At 59.9% G+C, this 23,703-nt stretch overlaps 1 protein-coding gene across 6 annotated transcripts in view; it reads left to right on the top strand.

The window, feature by feature from the left end:
* The window catches only part of AP3B2 (adaptor related protein complex 3 subunit beta 2), a 64,915-nt gene extending 43,167 nt beyond the window's left edge, over positions 1–21,748 (top strand). For 4 of the 6 annotated variants that reach the window (XM_048865927.2, XM_048865925.2, XM_048865931.2 and 1 more), the window contains exons 18-28: positions 63–119; positions 767–878; positions 1,722–1,902; positions 2,438–2,624; positions 3,992–4,067; positions 8,870–8,976; positions 9,846–10,077; positions 11,026–11,110; positions 12,060–12,157; positions 20,263–20,401; positions 21,084–21,748. In XM_048865927.2, the coding sequence (XP_048721884.1) occupies positions 63–119; positions 767–878; positions 1,722–1,902; positions 2,438–2,624; positions 3,992–4,067; positions 8,870–8,976; positions 9,846–10,077; positions 11,026–11,110; positions 12,060–12,157; positions 20,263–20,401; positions 21,084–21,234 (1,425 nt within the window). In that variant the 3' untranslated portion in view covers positions 21,235–21,748. The remainder of the gene's footprint in view (positions 1–62; positions 120–766; positions 879–1,721; positions 1,903–2,437; positions 2,625–3,991; positions 4,068–8,869; positions 8,977–9,845; positions 10,078–11,025; positions 11,111–12,059; positions 12,158–20,262; positions 20,402–21,083) is intronic. The other 2 variants (XM_048865929.2, XM_048865926.2) reach the window with 1 other exon arrangement.
* Positions 21,749–23,703: the final 1,955 nt, after the last annotated feature.

The following is a 23,703-nucleotide window of genomic DNA, read 5'->3' on the forward strand; positions in this document are numbered from 1 at the left end:
GCTGGGGCTGACGCCCTGCAGCGTCGCTCTGCTCCTGTGACAGCAATCTCCCTCGTTTGCAGGAAGAAACCGCCTTCCCCATTGAAAGCCACATCGGGTTGCTGGGAGAGCTCAGAGAGGTGGCTCGTGTGTGTTTGTTATGGTGCCTTTCCCCTCTCTCTTGCTTTTAACCTCCAGCTCTTGGGAATTGTGTGTGCGCGCATGTGTTGGCTTTTTTCTATAACACACAAAAAGGATCTGACATCTCAGCAGAGAGTAAAAGACAGACCCACATCCCCATCCTCCGCACAAACGTGTGTGTAGATTAAACTCCTTTTAATCTCTCGGGGCTAAACTTGAGCCGGGCTGAGCGTGCATTGCACGTGCACAAGCACACACCTGTTCAGGAGCGTAGCCCCCAGCCAGAGCCCTGCCATGCCTGTCTCTGAATCTGCCCCCAGCGCTCGCTGCTGGGTGATCCACCTGTCAAGGAGAAGGCTGGCCAGCTTCATGCCATGAGGGTGCTGAGAAGAGGGATGGGAGCATGGTCCGTGCATCGCTGTGTGGTCTCCACACCCCCTCCAGGACAGAGTCCCCATGGTACTGACCCTAGGGACATTTTTTTGGGAATCAGCCTGTCCATCACTGCAGAATCCCTTTGGAAGGGCCTGGCCTCTGCGATCTCCTCTCCTTGGGTCAGCTCTCTGCTGTGGGAGGTTCACAGGGGATTGGCATGGTCCTCCCCACGGCTGGCACATGCCTCACCTCCTTTTCTGCTCCCGCGCAGGTTCCGGAATGGACCAAGTGCACCAGCCGGGAGAAGAGGAAAGAGAAGGTGGAGAAGCCATTCTACTCGGATTCGGAGGGAGAGTCCGGGCCCACAGAATCAGCAGACAGCGGTGAGCGACCTGGCCGTCTCCGTGCCGGGCAGCAGCGTGGCACTGCCTGGCCCTGACAGTATTCCCACGGCCAGAGGGCAGCAGGCTCCTGCATTACCTACCTGTGCAGTGCTGAGCACAGGCGTCTGCTGCATGGGGATTGCAGTGCAATCTGCTCTCATCTGCTAGTGTTGTGAGCTGTGGGCTCTGTCATATTCCTGATGGGGGAAGCATCTGCAGCACCCCTGGGTGGGGGTGGATAAGATGTGTCTGAGAGGCAAAGGGCCAGCCCTTCCAAAGCTTCTCCGCTGTGCATCCCCCTCCTTCCCTGCTGGCCCAGGCTGGGCTGCCAGCAGCCTGACTGGAAAGGGCTATGAGCCCTTGGCTAGCACCCAGATGACAGGGGCTACAGAGCCCTTCTCACTCAATGCCTAGGAGCATTCAGGGTCCTCGAATTGGACTGACCCTCGCTCAGGAGCCCTTCCTCCCTGGGAAAGGCCCAGGACACAATGTGTTGTCTGAAGGGCCCATCCACCCCTGCCTCCTGGCTATTTGTGGGGAGCGGGCACAGCCAGCGTCGCCCACACGGGACAGGGCGCATCTCTGTGCATGTATGGGAATGACATGATGACTCCCTTCCTGCCCGCTCCCCAGCGCACCAGCTGGGGGAACCCCGGCCCAGCGACCATGGCAGTGTAAGGGCCCTGGAGGGAAGGATCAAGTGCATGGGATGGCAGTGTGGCGTAGCAGCCAGCGGCGGGCTGGACGGGGCAGTTGTTGGCATGGAGCCAGTGGGTGGGCCAGCCTTGCAGACGGTGCCATGGCAAGGGCTGTGAACCCTGAGATTTTCTCTCTCTCTCCCAGAACCGGAATCGGTCAGCGAGTTGGAGAGTGAGAGCAGCAGCAGCAGCAGTGAGAGCAGCTCTGACTCGGGAAGCCGGGGCGAGGAGAGTGGAGACCAGTCAGAGGAGGAGGAGAAGAAGAAGAAGAAGAAAAAGAAGGGAAAGGAAGGGCCCCGGAAAGCCTGCCTGGAGATCGCCGGGAGGTATCACAGGCTGTGGAGGGGAGACGGGGCAGGAGGTGCCACCGGATAGGGACTGAGGAACACCCCCGGGGATATGGGGGGACTACAGCCCATCCCACCATGTCTGTTTCTCATGCCTTTAACACCCAGCACCTTTGCCCATGTGCCAGGCAGTGATCCCAGGCTGAAAGGCTGGGCCCAGCTACTCCAGTGCCAGCAGGGGGATATGCAGGAGTGTTGGTGGGGGGGATGTCAGTCACTCAACCAGCAGGGGACAGCTCAGGAGTGCTGGGGGTGGGGAGGGTGTCAGCCACCCAGGGTGTGTCACAGCTTGGGGTGACATCACCCAAACATTGGCACAATGTGATTGTCCTGCCAGATAAATCTGCCGGAGAGTGTGAGCCTAGCTCAGACGCGTGGTCCCCAGCCGTGGCTCTTACCCATGATATCAAAGTATATAAATTAGCCACTGGTAGCAGGCACCCCCTGGCAGTCCTCCTGTTCGAGGGGCATGCGAGGTGTGGTGGTGCCCTGTGCCTGACCCTCCTTCCCGCAGTGACCCCAGCGAGGAGGAGGAGCAGGGGAAGAAGGGGAAGAAGAAGAAGCCGCAGCACGAAGGGAAAGGGGGTTCTGAGTCCTCTTGGGAGGAGGGCAGCGTCTCGGAGAGCAGCTCATCTGAGTCGGACTCAGGCTCCGAGGCAGAGGAATCCCAGTCAGAGCCGGAGAGCAAGAGGAGAACCAAGGTGAGGGGACGGGCTGGGCGTCCAGGGAGGGGCTTGCTGCCGCTGAGCCCTGGCACCACCCATCTGCCCTGCAGAGGTGGGCCGGGGCTCCCATGCACTGGGATGGGACTCAGCTCCTGCCCCTCCCTGAGCATCCTGCACCAAAGGCTCCCCGTGCCAGTGCTGAGCTGGGCCCACTGATGAGCTGCCAAAATCTTAACAACGGGTTCCCTCCTCACCCCACGAGGGGGTAGTTGCCCACCTCCGCCCCCCAGGACTCCTGCCCCACCCAACCCCCCCACATTCCTTGAGGCCCCCCCAGGACCCCTGCCCCATCCACCCCTGTCCCCTGGCTGCCCCCAGAACTGGGCAGGAGGATCTCATGAGCCACCGTAGTGGGTGCCCACCCCGCTCCGCCCCTAAGAGCCAGAGGAACCTGCCAGGGGGCAAGGTGGGGAGTCCCAGAGGTGCTTACCTGGGGCAGCTCCCAGGAAGCATCTGGCAGGTCCCTCTGGCTCCTAGGAGCGGGGGAGCATAACTAGTGGGGAGCAGGGGAAGCAGCCGCTCCCCCACTGATCACATCAAAAGTGGCGCCTTAGGCGCCGACTCCCTGGGTGCTCCAGAGCTGGAGCACCCACTGGGAAAATTTGGTGGTGCAGAGCATGCACCGGCAGCTCCCTGCCCCACGCCCAGCTCCAGATCACCTCACCTCTGCTGCCCCCCCCACCCCAGCTTCCCGCGAATCAGCTGTTCGGCAGGAAGCCTGGGAGGGCTGAGAAGCAGGCGGCGGCTTCCCACTCAGGCTGAGGGTGGCGGAGGTGAGCTGGGGTGGGGAGCGGTTCCTCTGCGCGCCCCCCCCCCTCGGTTACCTGCTGCCACGCAGGCAGCCCTCCTCACCCCCCCCCACCTCCCTCCCTGGCTCACCTCCGCCTCCCTGGGCCTGAGCAGGAAGCCGCCACTTGCTTCTCAGCCCGCCCCAGCTTCCAGCGCAAACAGCTGATTTGCCTGAAGCCTAGGGGCGGTGGCGAAGCAGAGCAGGGAGGAGGTGGAGGCAAGCTGGGGCCGGGGGTGGGGCAGGGAGCTGCCAGTGGGTGCTCTACACCCACCATATTTTCCCTTTGGGTGCTCCAGGGCTGGAACACCCATGGAGTCGGTGCCTAAGGTGCCACTTTCGGCCAGTTAATTTAGAAGCCCTTTTAGAACCGGTTGTTGGACAACCGGTTCTAAAAGGGCTTCTAAATTTAACAACCGGTTCTAGCAAACCGGTGCAAACTGGCTCCAGCTCACCACTGGCTGGGCCTCTCAGGGCCCTGTGCTCCTTTCCCAGCCCTCTGCCCGCACCCCGCCTGCTGACAGTCATACTGCCCCGGCTCTGTCCTCTCTTGCAGCCTCCCAGCAGCAAACCAACTCCAAAGGACGCCAGGAAAGGGACCAAGGAGATCTCCTTGCTGGACCTGGATGACTGTGAGTGTCGCTGCCCCATGGCTCATCCCCACTGCACTATGGGCTGGAGGGCTGGGGTGGGGGAGAGAGTCAGGGAGACTTCTCTTGACACCTTCCCTCCATCTCCCCATCTCTCCTTTGCTTTGCTACCATTTCTCCTCCTCCCTGTTTGGAACTGTAGCTTCCCTGCCTGCCTGCTGCCTGGCTCTCATGGGAGTCAGTGGTGGCATTTGCCCATGGGGGCCTGTAACGATGCTGGTTCTGGTGGGACCCAACTGAGAGTGCCAATTCAGGACAAACTGCTTAAAGCAGGGCAGTTACAGCCCAAGGCTGGGGTTTCTATGCACACCAAGGCAAACCAAACCAGCCAGACAGAGAGGACTTTGGTCTCACCCCACTGGCTAACCACAAGTCACAAAAGCAATTCCCTCAGACACTCCAGTTTCCCAGTATCACCACCAGTGCCACTCGTTATGGGGACAGATAGTTATGAAAACCAATACCCCAGGAAAAAAAAAGAGGTTCTCTCCATCCCAAAGGACCAAGCCCTAGACCCAGGTCAATATACAAATCAGATCTTACCCAGAAATCACGCTGTTGCCAATCCTTTAGCATCTAAAATCTAAAGGTTTATTCATAAAAGGAAAAAGATACAGATGAGAGCTAGAATTGGTTAAATGGAATCAATTAAACACAGTCATGGCAAAGTTCTTGGTTCAGGCTTGCAGCAGTGATAGAATAAACTGCAGGTTCAAATCAAGTCTCTGGAGTACGTCCACAGCTGGGATGGGTCTTTCAGTCCTTGGTTCAAGGCTTCAGTGTAGCAAAGTCCCTCCAGAGGTGAGAAGCAGGATTGAAGACCAGATGGAGGAGCTGCAGCAGCTTTTTATGTTCTCTTGCCAAGTGGTCTTTCTTTCTTTGTCCCAAAGACAAGCCGTCCATCACATGGCCTGGAAAAACCTCAGAGTTCGGTCCATAGGCATGTCCCTGCATACCTTGCTGAGTCCCAAGGCGTGTCTGCCTTCTCTCAGTGGGTCAGTTGTATAGCTGATGGTCCTTAATGGGCCATCAAGCAAGCTAGGCAGAGCTGACACCAACTTGTCTGGGGTGTCACCCGGAAGCATAGCACAAGTCTGAACTACAGACAGTATAGAGCCAATATTCATAACTACAAAAATGATACACACACGTAGACAGCATAATCATAACCAGCAAACCATAACCTTGTCTGAGACACCTTATTTGACCCCCTTTATACAAGATTTGGTGCCACTACAGGACCTTGGTTGCAACCATTTTCTGTATGGTCCCAGTTCAAGTCAATAATTTGACAGGGCTCCCTGAAAAGCTCAATTCTGGGGGCCCTATCTGGGAGGAAGATGGGGACAGTGGGGGACACAGGAGGTAGCTCCCCCCAGAGCCTGTCCTATCCCCACCTCCTCCTGCCTGTGCCTGGCTTGTGCTCCCAGCTGGGGGCTCTGCTGTCCAGGAGGTCCTGCTACTCAGGTCTGGCTCCACCTCTGTGTCCTCCCTGTGCTCCCCTGCCTGCTCCTAGGCTGTAGCATCCCTGCACTGACCCAGCTCTGAGCACCCCTCACCGAGGCCTGGGACTGGCACGTGGCAACCTGGAGGCTGCTCTGTAAGGGAGGGAAAGGGGCAACCTGGCACTGCAGGGGAGCACAGGGACTGGAGCCGCTGGCGAAGGCCTTCTGTTTGGCCCGCCAGGCATCAACTGTTCCTTCCTGCTCCCCATTGGGGTTTCTGCTGCTATGTGGCTCCAGCTGGCCCTAGGCAGAGTTGGAGCCAGGCAGCGGGGCCATCCTTACAGCGGACCCCCAGCAGGGAGCGAGGGGGAGCATCTGATGCCCAGTGAGCCAAATAGAAGGCCCTTGTGGGCCAAATCTATCTTTCAGGGAGCTCTCTGGGACTGCAAAGGGGGAATGTGCCTAATGCCACCGGTGCAGTGGGTTAGTCTGTTCTCACTGCCATGCTGGGGAGAGGGGTGTGCAGCAAAGACACAGGGACTCTCCTTGGGACAGACTTTGCGGACGGGGGCAGTGTCACACTCAGTGTGTGCACAGGACCCCAGGTGTCCCTTATGGCCTGAGAGCCCTTTAAGAGCAGATGTCCTGGGAAACGTGGCTTCTCAGGGAAGGAATGAGCAAAGGATGAGACAACCCCCTTCAGGAACAGCCTGAGCTCCGTGTGGGGAAGTTGGAGGCTGAGACAAGACTCTGAGGGGTGCCCTAGAGGCTGTGGAGCAGATTGGCTCTGTTATGGGGTCCCGCGTTTGGTGACAGAGTGAGGCCCAGGGAAGGAGACCAGAAGAGGCTGGATGAGTATGACTAGATTTTGTAGTAGCATAGTCTAGTGGTTAGAGAGGGACAGGGAGCCAGGACTCCTGGGTTCCAATTTCTGCCTGTCCTTATGACTTAGAGTGCAACCAGTTGTTGTAGTTGTAGTAACCCTTCATCCTAATACAGCACTTTCCATCCCTAGATCGCAAAGGGCTTCACAGAGGAGGGCAGTATCATTATCCCCTTTTACAGATGGGGAAACTGAGGCACAGGTCAGGGAAGTGACTTCCCAAGGTTGCCCAGCAGGCCAGCGGCTGAGCTGGGAATAGACCTCTGCTCTTCTTAGTCCACTGTGAGATGTAACTAATGTCTCCCTGGCCCTGGCCTAATCATCATTGCCTGCAAAGCACTCTGGGACCTTTGCTTGCTCTAAAGGGGTAGCGCCCATGTCATTGGACGGGGAGGGAGTGCTTATGCATATAGTTCTGATATCCCGCCCACTGGGCTCACGAGCTGCCTGCTGATTGGTTCTTCATAGCTGTGTGATCTGTCCATGGTGCTGAGGGAGCCTTGACATTTCACGGCTACAGATGCTGGGAGCGTGTTCTTCTTCCGGTGCCTAGGCCTTGCCCAGCCCTCTGTACAGGGGGGGAATTTCACCTAGTGTCCCTAGTTCCCACCCTCCTTTTTCTCAGTTTTTGAGTGGGCACCTGGGATCCAGGCAGGAGAGAAACTCCCCCATGGGAATTCACCCTCCAGGACCTTGGGAAACCTTTCTCTAGTAAAGGAGAAAAGAGCCACGTTCTAAGACGCGTGAGCCCATCCCACATAAATAGCACAAGAGCCTACCCCGGCCCCATAATTGTGCTGTGTGGTGCTGGCCCATGTAGGTCAGGTTGGGTTTGTCCCTGGGTGTCCAGGGTGATGGAGAGTGGCCTGTGGAAAGTCTGACTAATAAGCTAAAGACTCTGACATTGCAGCCCTGTGGGCCAGGGGCCAGCTTTTGGTTCTGTATTTGTGCAGCACCTAGCACTCCCAGGCTACCAGAGTACAACTAAACGACGATCTATGAAAAATGTTGGCACAAATAATTTTTGGTTTGGATTTAATCTAAGTTGACCAAAACCTGAACAATTTTTTTGTGTTTTGGTTGCTGAGAATTGAAATTTCTGTGTAAAAACAAAAAAAAATTGGTTGCCAGAAACTGACACATTAAGTTGTTTAGGGTTTGTTACAAAACCCTACAGTTCTGATGGAAGTGGATTTTTTGTGTGTGAAAATATCTGGTTCTGACATCAAAGAAAAAGCTGTTTTCTGTCAAACAAATTATTTCAGTGGAAAGTTTTCAGCCAGTTCGAATTAACGATCCCCTGCTTCTCTCTGGCCAAGAATCTCAAACCACGTTACAAATACTAATAAATCCTTCCCCAACCCCCCAGGGAGGCCTACAGGCAGCATTGCCTAGTGGCTAGGCCTGGGTTCTAGTCCTGGTTCTACACTGCTTTGCTGGGTGACCTTGGACAAGTCTCGTCGCTCTGTGCCTCAGTTTTCCCATCTGTAAAATGGGGGTGATGCTACTGATCACCTTTGTTAAGTGCTTGGATGAAAAGTGCCCCATTGAACTGGTGGGGAAACAGAGGCACTGAGGAAAACCTGATTTGCCCATGGTCACCAGCAGAGCTGGGAATAGAGCCCAGGTCTCTTGCTTCCCCTGCTAGAGCTTCACCCACAGAGCCACCCTCACTCTCAATGGGGTGGTGAATTGGGTCTCCGCCCTCTCTGTGTTCCCGTCACAAAACCACTCTCCCAGCTGGCCTCGAACTCCGTTGTCGGGCAAGGGAGCGGGGCTGAGGAGCGAGCGCACCCTGGAGACGGAGCTGCCCTCTCAGTCCTAACGCCCCATCCAAGGCAGGGCTGAGTGGTTCAGCGGGCACTAGCCTTGCCACCTACTGTGCTGTGGCTGCTGGGCTGGGCCTGGCACCTTTCAGCACCACTGAGGTGGTTTAAAGCAAAACCAAAGGCTCTGGGAAGCAGCAGAGCAAGCAGTGCCCCTGGGGCTGGGCTTGGGCCTGGATGAGACCTGCCCGAGGGGGCACCACGCTCAGCTCTGCTCTGCAGCTCGTTGTCAGTTTCATAGTCTGTATTCAGGGCAGTGCCCCACCCCCATGCCCAGCGGTTCCCAGACTCCCTGCTACTTCCTGCAGTCTCATCAGGCGGCTGCCAGCCCAACCGGGCTGCTAACGGGGGCAGCAGAGGGCTCTGCTGGGCGTTCCTGGGTGTCCCGCTTTCCAAGCCACTGAGGGTGGGGTCGTGTCCCCCCCAGGCTCTGGGCGATACCTGCACAATCCCCTCCACCGCCAACACTGACGGGACGGGAGAACAAACCCCAGGCGTCAGGAGACTCGTAACCCATAACACCCTTCCCGCCCCCATTTGTCCGGTCCTGCCAGGCTGCGCTGGGCTTTCGACAGTCCTGGCTACCACTGGTTCTTAACCCTTTGTTCCCCACTTGTCTCTGCCTTGCAGTCACCCCCGCTCCACCGCAGCCAGCCTCCTCCCCTGCTATCGTCTCCAGCAGCCTGGTGACTGACCTGGAGGGACTCACGCTGACCGACACCTCACTGGTTCCTACTGTGAGTGACCCCGGTTCTTCATGCTGGGACGGCGGCCCTGTCGCTGGATCCCTCCTTCCAGAGCACCGCGTAAGGAGGCCTAGAAAGCCGCAGTGAGGTCTCCCCTGCACTACACTCTGCTGGGGGATTCCCCCACTTGAGGGGGACTGGGAGTTAGTGATGGGGCAGCAGGTAGGCCCTGGGGTCCCTTCAGGAGAACTAGGCCACCCCAAGAGCATAGGCATGGGAAGTAGGGGTGTGGGGGTGCTGCAGCACCCCCAGGTTTCACGTTCTGCTTCCTGGCCACTGGCCCTGCTCCCCTGCTGCCCAGAGTCCTGGCTGCCTGCCCCGCTGCTGGCCCTCGCTGCCACTCGGCTGCCAGTCCTGTGCCTGGGGGCTCTGCTGCCAGCCCAGGCTCCCGCTCGGCCCCTGCCCCCCAGGGCTCCACTGCTGGCTCCAGAGTCCCGGCCGCCAGCCCCGCACCCAGGGCTCCGCACCCGCCCCTAGCTGTGGCCCTAGCCTCCACCACCTTAGCCCTGTCCGCGTCCCCCCCTCCCAGAGCCATGACCCTGCTCCCAGCCCCAGCTCTAGGGGGCGGTGAGGGGCATGGACAGGGGTAAGAGGGGTGCAGCTCAGCACCCCCACTCCAAAAACTGTTCCAGCACCATGGCTCAAGAGGGGGAAGAACTTGCAAGCCCAGCCAGCCATCCAGAGTCCTGCTCCCCCAGCCCAGGGCCTCAGGCATCTGCAGGTAGCAATGGAGGTAGGACCGGCTCCTGAAGTGATTCCTTCACTTCCCCTGCCTCGGAGCATAGGGATTGGCTCATCGCTGCTCCCCAGCCTGCGTCTCGCCCGTGGCATGTGCCATCGGCCTTTTTCCCTCCACCCAGATGCTCAGCCCCACATTCAGCACTGTGAAGACCTACGAGCTGCTGCACCGCATGGCGGGCGAGGGGCTCTCGGTGGAGTACTACTTCAACCGGCAGCCCTTCCCCCCCGACCCCCACATGGTGGCCGTGCAGATCCAGTTCTCCAACAATACAGAGTCGGAGGTGAAGAACCTGCGGGTCAGCGATCCCAAGCTGCTGTCCGGGATGCGAATCCAGGAGTTCCAGGAGATCGGTAAAGCCGGCTGGCCTTGAACTGGGATGATGGGGCTCCCAAAGGCAGGCTCACTCTCTCAGGGCTGCAGCCAGGGGTGCTCATGCAGCGAGTTAGTGGCGAAGCCTGGCTCTGCCCACTGAGTGAGGCTTCCTGGCGTGGTGCATGTTCTGGGCTTTGCAGGACGCGGGCTTCACACTGACCAGCGGGAGCCCAGGTGGCCAGCCCCTCCCGCTGCCAGGGCCAGGCTGCAAGCCCCTCAGCTAGGCTGTTGCCACCAAACACTCTGTGTTGGGCAGGGGGGACCAGCTACTCAGTTGTGGACTGAAATCAGGGGGGTAGGGCAGAGAAGATGCCCCACGAAGCTTCCTGCCTGGGACACGATCCTGGGCCCCTCTGTCTGCATGTGCTGCAGCTGCTGTCTCCTAGGGGCCATTTCGGGGAGGACTAGAATGGGGCCCTAATTGTCACCCGGGCACACCTTATGGGGGGGAGGGGTGGTCAGGGGTAGTGGTGTCTTTACCTGCACCCCAGTTTGTCATGGGATGGGGGATGGATCCTCACCCCACTGGCACTGGCCTTTCCCAGGCTGACCACCTGGGAGGTCCCAGCCGGAAGCCCCCGGTCAGCCGTGCTGGCCTGAGCGCTTCTAGGTGGCTGAACCCTCCCCCAAAGTGAGCAGCATTCCTCCCCCGGGGCCCTGTGGGCGGAGTCACAGGCTGGGGGCTGCACATGCATCCTCAGGACACCTCCCCACCAACCTCGTAGGCTTCCTGGAAGGACCTGGCCTGAGGTGTATGTGCAGCAGGGAGCTGGCTAAGGCCATTGCAGTTCATGCATCACAGGCGGGGATTCCCCTTGGCTCCCTTCCGGAGACCGAGGGGATTCCATGACTGTGTGCATTGCCAGCCTGGCCCAGCCCAGGTGGAGACCGCTATGTCTGGAGTCACGCACTGTCCCTGTGTTTAGAGTCCTTAGCGCCCGGCGACACCGCCAACGTAATCATGGGCATCGACTTCTGCGACTCCACCCAGGCAGCCAACTTCCAGCTGTGGTGAGTTCCCCTCCCTGCCCCCCATGGGTACAGGCAGGAGTTACCCTTCTTAGCATGGCTCCAGGACCCTGGTCAGCGCTCGGCTGGGCTGGTGTCGGCTGGCCACAGATCCGGCCCACCAGACACATCACCTTGGGACCCCGGGGCAGGGCTGTCTGCAGTTGCTCTGCCCCATTCATCTCAGTGGGGTGGTGGCTGTAGAGCCTAGTGGAGCTGTAATGCCAGGCGTTCAGGTGTTACCAGCGCAGGGTGGCTTTGATTCCCCACGTGAGTCCACAGCAGAGCCGTTCCAGCCCAAGTGCAGCTGCTTTGATCAGAGAGGGGGCTCGCAAATGGGCCCTACAGAGAGCAGAGAAGGGTTCTTGTTCCTGGCCCCATCAGTCAGTGACTCCCACACCACTGGGGATTTGCTCCCTGGCGCAGCTTGGGAGTCCTCCCCCCCACACCTTAGAAGGGAACTAAGGCAGGGCCTACCTTCTCTTAGGCAGGAGTGGGCACATAGCCTGTCACATGGCACCGCCTGGCACTGAGCTGTTGGGCTGCCCCACTGCCTGACATGGGAGAGCATGTGTCTGGAACAGGGTGTCTAGTCCCATTCCCCAACTCCCCGCTGGCACTAGTGTCTGTCCGGGGCGGATGAGCTCCTTCCTCCCTGCTGTCCAGAGAGCATCAAGGGCTGGGTCATAACAAGCTGCTGCGTTGGCTGCTGAGCGCTGGTGGGGTCTCCTTCTGACCCTCCCTCTGTGCCTCAGTTTCCCCACCCCTATAGTGGGGCAGTGGCACCTTCCCCCTTTGCACAGGGCTTTGCAGCGCTCTTGGAGGAGTGGCTGCCGCTGTTGATGAGCTGGGCCTGGCATGCAGGGCAGAGCATGGTGGGGATTGACAGTTGCCCTCAACTCCCCGGGTTCAACCAGGCTGGGCCCTTCTCACTGTGGTGTGTTTCCTCCAGCACCCACTCACGCCAGTTCTACGTCTCCATCCAGCCACCGGTGGGAGAGCTCATGGCCCCAGTGTTCATGAGTGAGAACGAGTTCAAGAAGGAGCAAGGTGAGTGCTGATCGAGCGTGTTGATTGCCTTTAGAGCGTCTGCAAAGCTCACCCTGCCGTGGGCACCCAGAGCCCACTGGACAGCTCTCCTGGCCTTCCTCCCTGCCCTGCCCAGCCCAAGCAGGGAGGTCTCCAGAGTCCAGTGTCCCTGGCACACGGAGCAGAGTGAAAGACCTCGTGACCCCTTCCCTCCCCACCTGGCCAATGACAGGTCCAGGCCTCACTGGCTCACCTGGCCTGATCCCACACCAGGAGGTGCTGACTGGCTGAAGCCAGCTCCCCTTCTGCCTAGACTGAAAAGGGGGTTTGGTGGCTGACAAGACTTCTGGCCCCTAGGCCAGTGCCCCAGGGCTGTGCACTGCGCATGGGCATCACTGCTTCCCCAGGAGAGCACAGCTGGGATCTCTGAACCTGTGCTGGGTGTGCTGGCTCCAAGTCAATCTACTTCCATTGTTGCCCGCTCCCTGGCTTTGATGAGCAGCGTTCCCCTGGGTACCACTTGACAGCCGTAGGCTCTGGATGCCACAGATCTACCCCTGGTCAACAGGGGGAGCCAGATATGAGAGCCCAGACCAGCTGGGCGCATCCAAGAGGAGCATTTGCTCAAGTCTCATTTTCTGCCATCACAGCAGGGCCCCTATGGTAGCAGAGGCGGATTAAGGTTTCCTGGGGCCCTGGGCCAGAGCAAGTGGGGAGGCCCCTCCTTTCCCCTCCCCTCTCCTTTCACTTCCTTTGCATGTGACCCTGCCTGTGCCCCACCCCTTTCTGCCCTTTCCCCAAGGCCCTGCCCCTCTTCCACCCAGGGTACCTCCCCATTCTGCCCCCGCACTGCGGCCCCAAGACTGGAGAAGCTCTGTCCCCCAGCCACAGCCACAGTCTGCCGCAGAGAGTGAGAGTTCTCCTAGCCCGGGGCCGCAGCGGGGGTCTTGGTGCTGGGGCTTCCCCTGCTGCCCCCCAGCTTCTGCTGGGGATGGGGTCAGGAGGGCACGGGGGGCTTACCTTGCCCCTGCACCCGCCCGGCGCTGCTGGGGAGCGGGGTCAGGGGTACAGGGGGCTTCCCCCAGTGTGGACACCAAGTAGTGGGGGCGGGCGGGAGTTTCCCTCAACCGGCCGTCTGTCGGGGAGCGGGGTCAAGAGGCACAGGGGTTTCCCCTACAGCCCCGCCTGCCCGGCGCTGCTGCCCAGGAGCGGGGTCATGGCGCGGGGGCTTTCCCAACCTTTCCGGGGCTCCAGGGTCCCCCAGTTGGCCAGGACCTCTGGGCACAGGCCCCGTAGGCCCAGTGGCTACTCCGCCGCTGCCTGGTAGCACCTCTCAGTTAATGCTTGTGTGACTTCTAGCCCCCGCCCCCGCAGCAACTTAGCACAGGGGGGGCTCCCTGCACTGCACTTGGCGGGACTGTGCCAGTGGCTGATGTTAACACCAGTTTTATCCCCCTCTGCATCCTTGCTTTCCTTAGCACAGCTGTTAAGGACGGGTGCAGGTAAGTCGCAGCTCCAGGAGCTCCCAGAGGAGGAGGAGGTGCTGCCCCCCTTACCTCCCCCACTCCCCCACCAGCTGTAGCATTAGCTCTGCTGCCAGCCCCATAATGAGTCCATGGCAGGGAGCTGCTCTCTAGATCAGCAAGCTAGCACTGTTTTAGCCCCCATCCCTAGCCTAGGGCCTGGCCTTGGAGATCGGGGCAGGACGGGGAGGAGGTGGTGCAGCACTGCCAGAGGGCTCAGGAGGAGACCGGTTCCCAGGGCACCACGGAGCTCCCCCGGCAGTAAGGAGCATCAGGCAGAATCCAGAGGCCCACATCAACCAGGTCACGGCGTGGGCCCGCCGTATTGGCGGTCTCTTCCCCGGGGGGCTGGCTGGGATCAGACAATACGCTCCCAGCATCCAATGGGCCACCCTGCTATGAGCAGAGGGTGCCCAGAGCCAAGCAGAGCCTTGTATGCTGGGCTGTGTCTCTGCGGGTGCAGGGCTCCTGTCGGCTCTGCAGTCTGCTTTGCCGCATTAGACCAGGGCAGCTGCAGCCTACATTGCAGTAAGCAGCTCCTCGGGGGGGCTACGGGTGGGAGCCCTCAGCCAGCTCCTGTCCCGCCCCCATCTCCCTCTGCTCAGTGCACATCCCAGGCTGCTCAGGTCACCTCCCCCCGCCCTGCCGTTCTCACCATGCATCACCCTCTCACCCCCTTGCCCTACACTCACTGCTCCTTCTCCTCGAGGTGGAGCACCTAGCCACCGCTCTGCCTCCTCCCCTCCCTCCACAGGGCTCACACCTTCCTCCCGTGCCGGCCTAGGATAGCTCCCCGTTAATGTGAAGCCTGCCCCCACTCCCCACTGTGCCTGGTCTGGACCCTGGGCGCTGGCCCGTCTCTCGACCTCACTGTCCCTCGTGGCTCTGGACTCTCCTGGTGACTCTCCTGGGTCCATACAGGAGTGGCTGTGTGTGGTCACAGCTTGCCCTCTGGGCTGAGCCTAGTGGAGTCATGCCTGTAGGCCAGTGGTTCCCAAATTGGGGTTCGCAGAACGTTATAGGGGGTTCGCCAGAAACATTTCACTCATGGTGGCCAGAGGACTCCGGGCATTGGAGGCAGCAGGTGGGACCCGGTTGCAGGGCTGGCAGCCCGAGCCCCAGGGAGAGCGGGGCCGGGCAGTTGGGGCTGGCAGCCCGAGCCCCAGGGAGAGCGGGGCCAGGCAGTTGGGGCTGGCAGCCCGAGCCCCAGGGAGAGCGGGGCCGGGCAGTTGGGGCTGGCAGCCCGAGCCCCAGGGAGAGCGGGGCCGGGCAGTTGGGGCTGGCAGCCCGAGCCCCAGGGAGAGCGGGGCCGGGCAGTTGGGGCTGGCAGCCCAAGCCCCAGGGAGAGCGGGGCCGGGCAGTTGGGGCTGGCAGCCCAAGCCCCAGGGAGAGCGGGGCCGGGCAGTTGGGGCTGGCAGCCCAAGCCCCAGGGAGAGCGGGGCCGGGCAGTTGGGGCTGGCAGCCCGAGCCCCAGGGAGAGCGGGGCCGGGCAGTTGGGGCTGGCAGCCCGAGCCCCAGGGAGAGCAGGGTCCAGTAGTTGGGCTGGCAGCCCGAGCCCCAGCAGTCAGCAGGACCTGCAGCCCGAGCTCAGTGGAGATCAGTTGACCAGGGCAGTCAACGGGGTCCAGCAGCAGGAGGAATGCGGAGGAAATTTAAACTTAAATCCCTGGAAATATTCATTTTTAGGAGGGGGTTCACGAGATTTCACAATTTAGTGAAAGGGGTTCGCGGGCTGTTAAACTTTAGGTACCACTGCTCTAGGCCAAGACCTGACTCTTGGTGCTCAGGTGCCAGGTTCAGCCCCTGGCCCCGGTATTGGTATGTAAATGGCTGGGAAAGCAGACATGCTCAGATACCACAGAGACGCTGCCCTGGTAGCATTCCCAATTCCCACCATCTCCCCCCTGAGCCTGCACTGGGGATGCTTGCAGCCACACTCTGCAGCCCCCCCCCGAGGTTCAGAGGACCAGCCAGCATCCGGCACGAATGTTTGACCAGCTGCCCTCCTGCATTGCAGCGTTCAGAGCTGTGCTCAGGAGCTGGGTCCCTGGTGTCCAAGTGGGGGCTTCCTGGCAGCATCTTTACCGTAAACATGAGCCCACAGCGCTGTGAGCTGGCCGCACTGGGCCGGAGCCTGCATTGACCCGTGACTGTGGCTTGCACGTGCTCCTGTTCTGAGTGCTGTAACACACCTCAGGCCCAACCATCCCCAGAGCCTGGCTCAGAGAGGGTGGGGAAGGTGGAGGAATTCTCCCCAGTGTGATCCCAAGGGCTACTCCTGTCTAATAGCTCACCTGGAAACAGGTTACAGATCAGCTCTGGGAACTCCCTGGGACGGGCCCAGGCTGGGGATGAGGGAAGCTCTGAGGTCAGATTTAAACCTCCTGAGGCTGCAGAATCTGCCTGGCAGTCCCAGGAGCTGGCCAGGACCCCCCAGCTCCTGCCTGACTGGTTGCATTACAGCAACCATGCTCAAGTCCCAGCCAGATCCTGAGAGTTGCAGGCAAGGAGAGCTCAGGTGCCCACAATGCCCAGACTGGGGATGGGAAAGGTTTGATGGCAGAGGGATCTTCCCTCCTCTGCTGCACTCAGCTAGGCACCATGCTTTAGCAACAGCGAGTTCCCTGGGAGGCAGATACAGAGGAGCCCATGACACGAAAGGGTTAAATTCCAATAGATGTTTCTTGGCGCCCTCTGTTGGTGGCGGGTGGTAGAGCCACCACCTCTCATACCTGTGCGGCCATCATGGTGCGTCACTGCTCTGCACCATCAGTGCAATGTCAGGACCCCCAATCAACGTGAAGCTTTACACGCCCATGAGCTTGGGGTGCAAGATGCACCCAGGGCCCCCAGGGGGGTCTGACTGCAAATTGCAGGAGGGGCTTGGCCATCCCCCGCCAATCCCACCTGCCAAGGGGAGGGAGGAGCCCAGGGTCTCACGCTGTAAGCCAGCGTCCCTCGGGTTCCCATACCAGCATGGCAATGGGGAGGCTGCTGGCATGTGCATTCTCAGGGCTCTTCCTGCTTGGTAAAGGAAGAGGCCCTTTGCTGAAGCATGGTCCCTCCAGCTGGATCATGGGGTGGGAGGTGTGATCCAAACTGGGCCATGGACAGAGCTCCAGAGCAGCTGGTGTTGTGGGTACAGGGGTGCAGAGAGAAGTGTGGGGAGCTAGAGGAGATTCATTTAATTGGTGCTGAGGTTCTGGGCGGGCAGCAACTCAGAGAGCCATGGTGGGACATGGAGGGGTTTCCATCCTCCGTGTATAGTTCTGCATCCGTGGGTATGTGTGCCCAGGCTCAGTGCAGCCTCTACCAGAGCTGAGTCTCATGGTTCCTGAGGCCATTGCTGGAGGCAGCTTTACAGCAATGCCCCCTAACAGTCAATCACCCACCAGCCTTGGCGCTGCAAGCATCACCCCCTCAGGCCTGCCCCAGTCGAACAAGCTGGAGCTGGACCCCCTGGGCTGTTTGGCAGCTCCCGCATGGGGCTGGCTGCCTGCGCTGTTCCACTGGCCCACTGGGCTCGTTAGCCCCTCTCATTCCCACCCCCTCACTGGGAAGGGGTTTGCCTCTTTCTCCAAAAGCAGGACTTGCTGGGTGATGTCAGAATCCTGGTCGAATGCGATGGAAAAGGCCTGCTGCCCTGTCCAGCCCCTCTTCTGGGGCCAGTGCCAGATTGGTCCCTAGCATTAGCGTTGGACTAGGTGAAATGAGCAAGGGGGCTCCTGCCAGTTCCCCTAGGCTGCCCCATACGTCTCCCTAGGGCAAGTCCAGCCTCATGTCACCCCAATGTGCCAGCTAGGCCCCGCCTGTCCTGTCAGGAAGCCCCCCCCACACACACACACACCCCACACCCCATAGCTGGCTGTAGCTGTGCTCGAGATATATAACTACTTTACTTCTTTTTCTGCTCTGCTAGCTTTTTCTCCTGAACCAAATGGGTTTGTGGCCAATAGTGCCATGGCTGGCTCTGCTGCCGGCAGGCTAAGGTCAGACCTCCTGCAGCGGCAGGGGCTAAGCCAGGCGCTGAGCAGCCAGGACAGAACTCTTGTCCTGCTGGACAACAGCGGGAGCTGGCTCGGTGTGTGGGGGGGTTGCCTTCCTTGTGAGGAGCTGCTGGTGGCTATTGCAGGAGGCTGGACAAGAAGGGCCCATGGTACAACGCTGCTCACTTGGAACGGGAGCGTTTCACAGCCACCCTGTGCTGGTTTAATGATGATTGTGTGACTTGGGCCTAGGCTAGAGAGCCCTGTTAGCACAGGGCGAAGGAGGGAATTCCCACTTGTGTCCCACCATGGACAGTGCCTGCAGGACATGGCTGCACAAGATCCAGTAAAGCTAATGGCCTTTGAGCCATTTCTTGTGCAGCGTCAGAGCAATCTATGAGGAGCAGTTACAGTTCAGTGGGATCGGAGCCTGCAGCAAAGTTCCCCACTACGAACACTGCACTGTGGGGACTGGAACTCTGGACCCAGACCCGGCCTTGGGGGTCTGGGATTCAACCGTCCCAGAGATGAGCTCACGCGGGGAGCCCCAGACAGGGTTCAACTCTCTGACTTCATTCAATAACCGGTTGTGGCCAGCCAGTGCAGGAGGCCCAGCCCAGTGTCAGAACCAACATGGGCAGGGCATGGGGAGCTGGCCTGCCCTAGGGAGGGCATGACACCCCCAGCCAGTGCATGAAGTGCTCCTGTGCTCACCGCCACTCCTTCTCAGCCGCTGTGGGGGTTTTCAGGCCTTTTAAGACCCCAGGGCTTGGGGTGAATTGGGAGGAGCCCCCAAGGGACTATCTCTCCCAGCCCCTGTGAACAGGGACTCTGTGGCCTTCCTGGTTCTCGTTCCATTGATGTAGTACATAGGTAGTATCCCTTTAAATAGTTTGTGGACCTTCTCGTGGCACTCACTGTGTTGTGTGTTTGAAATCAGCTGGAGCAGCAGGGTGTGCCCTTAGGCCTGGCGCATGTATAGTTAGCACGCACTATTCCTGGGGCCCCACGGGGCCGGCTGGCTCCTTCCTCTGATGTTTGACATAAGCTGCAAGGCACAACCGGAGCTTGTTACAGTGCTGCTAGAGTCGGCCCATTGGCCCTGCCCAGCACTGCTCGGCAGGCTTGGAGAGTCTGGGGCTGACACAGACAGCTACCCCTGCCTGACTCCGGCCCAGTCATCGCCTGACCCGCCAGCCATGTTCTCGCTGGAGAATCCATTGGGGCGGTGCTGGCCCAGGCAGAAGGAGCCCACCTGGGTCCTCAGATGCTGGGTGGAGCTGGTGTCTGGAAGAGTCATGTGTGGACTGGTCCCTGGCATCGGTTTGTTACCCGCACACTCTAGGGTGCCCCACCTTTACCGTTCTGTGGCCTCGAGGCATCACCCAGTTCATTTAGGCACCTCCACCCTTTCCCAATTCCTAGGGCCTGGGCTGAAAGGCATGCACCCTGACCCAGTTCCTAGGGCTCAGGGCGTACTCATCTACAGGTTTGCGGGGCCTTTTACCAGGGAAAGAGCTTTACACAGTAATATCCTTAACCTCTATTTATTAACAGTTCCCAAAACAGATCGCACATGCTAAGCATACTATGCTCACCACTGACAATAAAGCAGGCAGATTTTTCCTGCTGGCCAGTCAAGATCAGGTCATCTGGGGTTCCAGTTTCTGCAAGGTGTCGTTGGCAGGCTGTTGAGGTCTGGCAGCTCTGATCGTGGGCTGCGCCCTGAAGTTAGGTTCCAAAGAATTTCCCTTTGGACCCCAGTTTATATAGTTAAAATGTGGGTCCTACTTAACTGTACCTCAACCAATCATTTTAAACTAAAGTCCACAAAACCAAATTTTTCACCCATCCTAGCCCATTATGAAACAATTCTTTAACCAATTAGACCCCACCGCATTAGTCAATTTATACCTTGCAAAATCAGTTGTGTATCAAATACAATCGAAGAACCAGACGGAGACCCTACAGATAAACAATAGCGAAGCAGAGACCATAAAGGCCAAACCATAGAAGTAGAGAGTTCACAGTCGGAACTGTTGAGAAGTGGCCCCTTGCCACCAGACAGTTTTCTTTAGCCACCTGAAGATCTGTTTCTCTGGCGATAGCGGGTGCTATTAGGACAGGAGTGCCTTCTGAACAGCCCCCTGTTACGCTGGTGTGATGCACTGTAGATGGAACATGAGGATGTGACTCTGTGTCAGCTCTGCTTACTGCAGGAAAAGACCTCAGCCCTGGGAGCACAGGGAGGGACGGAGCTGTCCCACCCCGCTGGGGCAGTCTGCTGGAGCCCCACTGATCCCTCTGACACCAGGCATCCCAAAGAGAGGGAGCTGGTGCCCTCTGCTGGACACACAAAAGTGCACGAAGTTGTCCTCTGCTCCCTGCGTGGTTTTCGTCCTTGTTGCCAAAGGCGCAGCCCTGCCTCCTCCAGCCGCTGCAGGGAGGGTCCTCGGGCAGCTCAGCCCTGCCATTCGAATCAGGGAAGGTGCCTGTCTCGGGGGGCTGGATGCAGCCCTGGCCACATCCATCCTTTAAACTGGATCAGCCACACAGACGGCTCCACCCAGCCCTTTGCGGAGCTGCCCCAGGCTGACCCCCCCAATCCCCTTTCCAGGCAAGCTGACAGGAATGAGTGAGATCATGGAGAAGCTGACGCTGCCGGACAAATGCCAGAGCGACCACACGATCGTCCAGCGAGTGACAGCGGCCGCCAACGTCAGCCGCGTGCCCTGCGGAGCAGACAATGAGTACAGGTGGGGGGACCCCAATCTACACACACAAGTCCCAACTGCTGGAGCTGAAAGGAGCAGCCCTGGTAGTCCAGGCTGGAGCAGGTTCCCTCTGTGAGCCGGCCACCCCTAGGGGAAGACAGCACCACACCGAGGAGCTGTGGTTACAGAGGGGCTGTGGCCAGAGCCCCTGTTGCCCCATTGGGAAACAGGCAGGCACTGGCTGGGGCAGGTCCATGTTCTACTCATTCGCCCTCCCTGATCCTGCCGGTGCCACTCTGGGACCCGCCAGCTCCTGGTGCCTTTGGCTGCCGGTTCCTGGGCTAGATTAGTACCAGGGGACACTGTTGTAAAGTGGATGTGATGCTGGCATGCTGCTTGTGGCAGTCCCTTGTCCGGACAGGGGCTCCAGGCTGCGGCCCAGCTCCCCCGTGGTTTGCAAGGCAGCTCTGTGGTCAGCGGGTCTGGCCGCACCAGGTGGGTGAACGGAGCAGCCGTTGGCGGGAAGTCTCTGCCCCAAGTGTGCCCCTTCCGGCGCTATGCAGGCGCAAGGGCTGGCTAAGGCTCAGTGCAGAGGCACAGGCTGTGGCTGCCTCAGGGCCGCCTCTTCTGGCACTGGGCTGCAGCCCCGGGGATGAGCGAGAGCGGCACAGCTGGGCGTTGCCCTAGGCCAGCGCTTTCACACCCCCTCCTTTCCCATGGGCAGGTTCGCTGCCAAGACGGTGACCAGCGGGAGCCTCGTCCTCATCACCTTGGAGCAGAAGGAAGGAGCCAGGGCCCACCTAACTGTCAACAGTGAGAAGATGGTGATTGGCACCATGCTGGTGCAGGACATTAGCCAGGCCTTGGCACAGTGACCAGGAGGCTGCTGCTCCTCCCCATCCCCCCACAGCCTGTGAACAGCACCCTGCCCCTTTCTACCGAGATCCCCCCTCCGCACTTTCCGTTGTCCACATCTCAGCCCCCCTCCACTGGCTGGCAGCAGTGACAGACAGACCTGCTCCTCCCACCCCTTTCTGCGGCCTGGGAACCGGGACGGGATGCTCCCGGCTGTCCGTAGCCCCCCTCTTCCCGTCCTACCCCCCCCCCCCCGCCCCTGGTGCACAGTCACTGCCCTGGAGGTTTTTGCTCCCCCCGAGACCTGGCTGCATCCCTAAGGAGCAGGGGATGAGGGAGGGGAGCAGATGAAGGCTGCTGAGCTTGGGGGTGGGTACCGGAGCAGCAGCCAACGGAGGGCGAGCCCTGCTGGTGCCCTAGCAATGTGGCCATGGTCCCTGTGCCGTGAAGTCACTCTGTGCCGGTCTCGCTGTAGCTCTATTTATTATGACCAGGAACCTCAATACAATCCCTTGGAAACTGCCCCGTTCCCCAGCTCTGCCTTGTGTGTGGAATCATTCCTCCAGCCCCCGGTGGGTCTGCCCAGGTGCCCATCCCACTCAGGCTCGGCAGCCTCTCCAGTCCCAGCCGGCTGGCAGCCAGCCCTGTAACGTAGGCCCCAGTCTAAGGGGGTGGCGAGGCTGTCACCTCTCGGCACAGCCTTGCTATGGGAGCGGGTGGGGGCCTTAGCGTCCTGATCTGCAAGATCCAGCGCCTGGGGCCCTGCTGGCAAATACCCTGGAGGAGAGATGCCATGGAAATATCATGCTGCTTGGAGTGAGCCTAGCACAGGAAGGGAGGGGAGGGGAGGTCCAGAGAGCCCCTCTGCCACCTCCTCTGGGCTTGGAGAGGGTAGGAAGGGGGCAGCCGGCCCTGGATCAGTGCTCCCCATGGATGATGCTGCTTTGGGGCGGTATTAGCCCCTCTGCCAGAAGGAGATGGAAGAGTCCGCAGGCCCCTCTGCACCTAGGGAAGGGTTCTCTGCGCTTTCCGCTCTGAAGAGCCCTGCCCTGGCCTTGGCCCAGCCCCGCCCTCCAGCCAGTGCAGAGGGGGGCCCTGGGAGGGAGGGGCAGGAATGCAGTGGGGAAGTGGGGCCTTGGCACTGCAGAGCTCAGGGCAGGGGGGTGGGGAGAGCCCCTGTGTTCGCTAGCCCCCCTCACTGACATAGCCACTCAACACGCCAGCCATACACCAAGTGCACCTCCCCCAACACTGCAGCTGCCTCTGGGGCGCAGGCTAGTGGCCTGGGAGCACCACACGGTGACCCTACATGGCAGCTCCGCACAGGGAGAGGGGAATCCCCATTAACAGCAAGCTGCAGCAAGGGCCCCACTCTTCACCAGGGAGCAGCCCCCCGCTGCAGGGATCTCCATGGGGCCAAGTGAAGGGCCCAGCTCAACCAAATTCCAGCTCATCCTGCCCAGGCCCTGCTCAGCAGCCTGGCCTCAGTCCCTCCTGGGACTCTGGGGCGGCTTGTGGGCCAGTCCCTCTGGAGGCCACTCAGTGGCGTGATGCCTGTTGCCCAGCTGCAGCCAAGAGGCGAGGCTAATCACCCTGCAGGTGGGGCAGGAGGACTGCCCCCTGGAGGGGGCGGATTTTTGGATCTGCTGCTACAGTCTTCTTCGGCGCCACATATGGGAGTATGATGGTGCAGTGCAGGGAGAGGCTGGGCAGTCAGCACTCGTGGTGAGGTGCCACCCAACTTGGGCCCAGCCCAGCACCTCGACCCAACCCTGCCCCATGAAGCTGGGGGGAGCCTGGGCCCTTTCTTAGGGGTTCTCAAGTGTGGGCACCAGGTTGGCGTGGGGTTACAGTGCCCACAGCATGTTCCCAGGAGGTTGGCAGTGGGACAGGGAATCTTTCACCCCAGGTCAGCGCTGAATGTCCGCATCACAGGCCTCCCCACTGCCTTGGGCCCTCCCTGGCTGGCTCAGGAGAAAGGCCAAGAACTCACGCTTTGGCACTGGGCTGAGGTGCACTGCAGGAAGAAATGCCCTGCTGGGCTGCAGCCAAGGGCATCCTTCTCCACAGCAGCTTCTGGCCACCTCCAGGATAGTACTGCCACCGCCCAGATGCAGAAATCGGCCACCCCCTGCCACCAACAAACACTGGCACAGACCAGTCAGGCTCCTGGCGCTGGCCCAGGCTCCCTGCCCATCTCACACCTGGGGACGGGCAGGCTGTGGGAGCAGTGCCCCTGCGAGAAATCTCCTGCTTCCCTCACAGCCTGCCAGGCCAGGTGGCCCCTTTGGCCATGACACCAACCCGTGGGCTGGTCTTGGGCCCTGAGGAAGAAGCAAGGCCCAAGCCCATTAGCATCCAGACTAACACGTGCTGGGACCCTGAACTCAGCTACAGCCCTTGCTGTGTTATAACAACACCCGCGTTTGGCTCCTCCCACTGAGGGAACCCAAGCCCTTTACAAAGGTAGGGAAATTGAGGCACAGATG

This window comes from Caretta caretta, chromosome 10, assembly GCF_965140235.1.
Source record: "Caretta caretta isolate rCarCar2 chromosome 10, rCarCar1.hap1, whole genome shotgun sequence".
Taxonomy (NCBI): domain Eukaryota; kingdom Metazoa; phylum Chordata; order Testudines; family Cheloniidae; genus Caretta; species Caretta caretta.